This window comes from Lycium ferocissimum, chromosome 10 (genome assembly GCF_029784015.1).
Source record: "Lycium ferocissimum isolate CSIRO_LF1 chromosome 10, AGI_CSIRO_Lferr_CH_V1, whole genome shotgun sequence".
Lineage (NCBI taxonomy): Eukaryota > Viridiplantae > Streptophyta > Magnoliopsida > Solanales > Solanaceae > Lycium > Lycium ferocissimum.
The window spans coordinates 32,155,375-32,158,960 of record NC_081351.1 but is presented as its reverse complement, the minus strand read 5'-3'; the positions used below and the strand labels follow the sequence as shown (position 1 = coordinate 32,158,960).

The window sequence follows — 3,586 nt, the reverse complement described above, 5'->3', positions numbered from 1 at the left end:
CTCAGTCTCAATTTATGAGACATTTTTACTTATCGAGAGTCAATTTAACTAATATTTAAAGTTAAATTCGATTATATCAACTCAATATTTTAAAGTTAAAATTTAGATATTCAAAAACTATACGAAAAGTAATGTAAGATGCCATTTTTCTCATATTAATGTGATGAAAAAAAATACATTTTAAGACTATGACTGTTGGAATATAGACCAAACTAATCTTAGAGGAGAATGATAATTGATGTTCTTAAATTAATAACGAATGAACTATCAGAGACTTTGCCCCTGTTAGAACGGCACGAATGAACTATCAGAGACTTTGCCCCTGTTAGAACGGCACTTGAGTCACTGAGGCAGTCTTCAACCACCTTTTTAATATTTTGCTACTAGCCGCCTTCTATAATACAGCTCCTCTGTCTTCTTTCAGATTTATATATTCCAAAACTTTAGTTTTAATTAGAATATCATAGTATAACATGGAGGTACCAATTTTGATTCTTGTTTTGGCTTCACTTGTTACATTCTCAATTTCATCTTATTCCTCAACAATCTTTAGTTTATCTGAAGGTTCACTTTCAGCTCCACAAGATTCCATTTCATCTCCAAATAGAAAATTCACTGCTGGATTTTACTCTGTTGGTGATAATGCTTACTTCTTTGCAATATGGTTCACTAAGCAATTGGCTGATGGAACCAACACTGTTGTTTGGATGGCTAACCGTGATCAACCGATCAACGGACAAAAATCACATCTTTCACTGCTCAAATCAGGCAACCTGGTACTTATCGATGCGAATCAGATCAATGTTTGGGAATCTGGAACACAATCATCAAGTTCTTCTGTCGAGTTAATGTTGCTGGATAATGGCAACCTTGTTCTTGTGACTTATGAAGGTCAAAGATTATGGCAAAGCTTTGATTCACCTACGGATACACTTCTTCCTGAACAACCACTAACAAAAACCTCAAAGCTTGTGTCACGTAGAAGCCCCACCAATTCCTCTTCAGGGTTTTACCAGTTACATTTTAATGAAGATAATGTCCTACATCTTGTCTTTGATGGCATAGAGATGACAAGTGTTTTCTGGCCTAGTCCGTGGTTAATCGTTTGGGATGCAGGTCAGTAAAGACGAATTCAGAATTAAAATTTACTTACTGCACTTTGAAATTATGGTTAAGAATATAATATTTGACAAAATTTAAGTGATATTTTACATATATAAACATCTATGTATGCATGGAAAATACTGGCTGTAGTTGATATCATTGCTTATATAACTATTTCATTCGAGTCTATAGGTCAGTAACGACGGATTCAAGATTTAAATTTAGCTAATTCAATATTTAGGACAACTCATAAAAATTATGGGTTCAGAATTTAATACTTGTTGAAATTTTAGTGGTTTTCATGTATATTTATGTTATGTATCGAAAATATTGGTTTAGTTGAACTCATTGCTTATATACTCCATCCGCATCTGCAGGTCGGTCCACCTACAATGACAGCAAAAATGCAGTTCTTGACCGTTTTGGCAATTTTGGGTCGAGTGATCTATTTGGATTCCATTCTGCTGATCATGGTGTGGAATTGCAAAGAAGATTTACCCTTGACGTAGATGGCAACCTTCGATTGTACAGCCTAGATAAGCTGGGTAACACTTGGAAAGTTTCTTGGCAGTTATTTTTAGCAGCTTGTAGGGTTCATGGAGTTTGTGGATTGAACAGTTTGTGTTCCTATGATCCTATCTCTGGCAAAAAATGCTCTTGTATACCAGGATACAAGATGAGAAATCCCAAAGATTGGTCGTATGGTTGTGAACCAGATTTTGAGATTTCATGCAATGATACAAGTTCGTTGGATTTCATTCCTCTTCGCCATGTTGAGTTTTACGGGTATGATATTGCGTATTATCGCAATAAAACCTTGCAAGAATGCAAAAATTTGTGCTTGAAAAGTTGCGACTGCAAAGGTTTTGAATACAAGTATGTTGTGGGTAATGGTACCTATGGTTGTTACCCGAAAACGCATCTGTTCAATGGCTATGTTCAGCCTAGTTGGCCTGATTTTGTTTACCTGAAAGTGCCTAAATCAGGACACGCCTGGCAGGAAAAGAATGAAGGAAACCTCCAATGTGACGATAAAAAAGTGATGTTGGATAGAGCTTATAGAAGAAAAGGACAATATGGATGGATAAAGTCATTCATTTGGTCAGTCGTTGTAGCTGGAGTCTTTGAGATTCTCTGTATTCTCACTTACTTTATTAAAACCAGACAACATTCATATCAAACCAATCAAGGATACCTTCAACTTTCAACAAGATTCAAGAAATTCACCTATGCTGAGCTTAAGAAGGCCTCTTCCAATTTCAGCGAAGAAATAGGCCGAGGGGGCGGTGGCATTGTGTACAAAGGGAAATTATCTGATGACAGAGTTGCAGCTATAAAGTCTCTGAATTGTTCCAACTACCAAGGAGAAGCTGAATTTCTAGCAGAAGTGAGCACTATAGGGAACCTTAATCACATGAATTTGATAGAGTTATGGGGATATTGTGCTGAGGGAAAGCACAGGCTTTTAGTTTATGAGTACATGGAATATGGTTCTTTGTCAGATAATTTGCATGCCAACAATCTTGATTGGGAAAAAAGGTTTGAAATTGCTTTGGGAACAGCCAAAGGACTTGCATACTTGCATGAAGAGTGCTTAGAATGGGTCTTGCATTGTGATGTAAAGCCTGAGAACATACTTCTAGATTCCAATTACAAGCCAAAGGTTGCTGATTTTGGGCTTTCAAAGATATTAAACAGAGGGGGCTTGGATAATTCAAGCTTTTCCACGATAAGGGGGACGAGAGGATATATGGCTCCCGAATGGGTTTTTAAGATGCCTATTACATCCAAAGTCGATGTCTATAGTTATGGCATTGTTTTATTGGAAATGATCACGGGAAAGAGTCCAGAAGTTTGTGCTCATAGTGGCTCCGGACATGATGATTCTATGGGACTAGGGAAGTTGGTCACTTGGATTAGAGAGAAAATGCGCGAATCCAGTGAAGGGAAATCATGGATTCAAGAAATTGTGGATCCAGCTTTGGATGGTAAATTTGACCCGGAGAAAATGGAGATTCTATTGAAGTTAGCTTTGCAGTGTTCAGCGGAAGACCGAGATGCAAGACCTACAATGAGCGAGGTGGTGGATAAAATGGTTCATCCAGAAAATCTCGAGTTAAAAATAGACATGTTAATCTAGTTTCTCAAATTTTAAATCTTGCCAAAGTTGTTCTTAGAGCTTTATGTGTAAAGTGGCTTGAAATGCAAGTACTTTTAAATTTTTGAATGTAATTAACTCCTTAGGTAATGACATAGTTTATTAACAATCTTGTGCAGTAGCAACTGTTATGGTGTTGTGGCCCATTGCTAGAGGGAAATTGTGGCATCATTAAGATGGTCAACAGCTAAAATCGCAAGTTTTCCCTGTTCAAATGTGCTCATTCAATAGCTCTAGAAGTTCTGCTATTTAGATTTTCACTAATCATCTTCTTTGGGTTTCAAAACTGATTGAAAAATCCACCTATTATGAACTTAAGTTGGC

At 36.8% G+C, this 3,586-nt stretch overlaps 1 protein-coding gene across 1 annotated transcript; it reads left to right on the top strand.

The window, feature by feature from the left end:
- The first annotated feature begins 282 nt into the window (after nt 1–282).
- Nucleotides 283–3,383, top strand: LOC132033424 (putative receptor protein kinase ZmPK1). Its single transcript, XM_059423399.1, has 2 exons — nt 283–1,116; nt 1,482–3,383. Exons 1-2 carry the CDS (start codon nt 474–476, stop codon nt 3,242–3,244), a joined length of 2,406 nt encoding a protein of 801 aa, XP_059279382.1. The 5' UTR covers nt 283–473; the 3' UTR covers nt 3,245–3,383.
- The last annotated feature ends 203 nt before the right edge of the window (nt 3,384–3,586 follow it).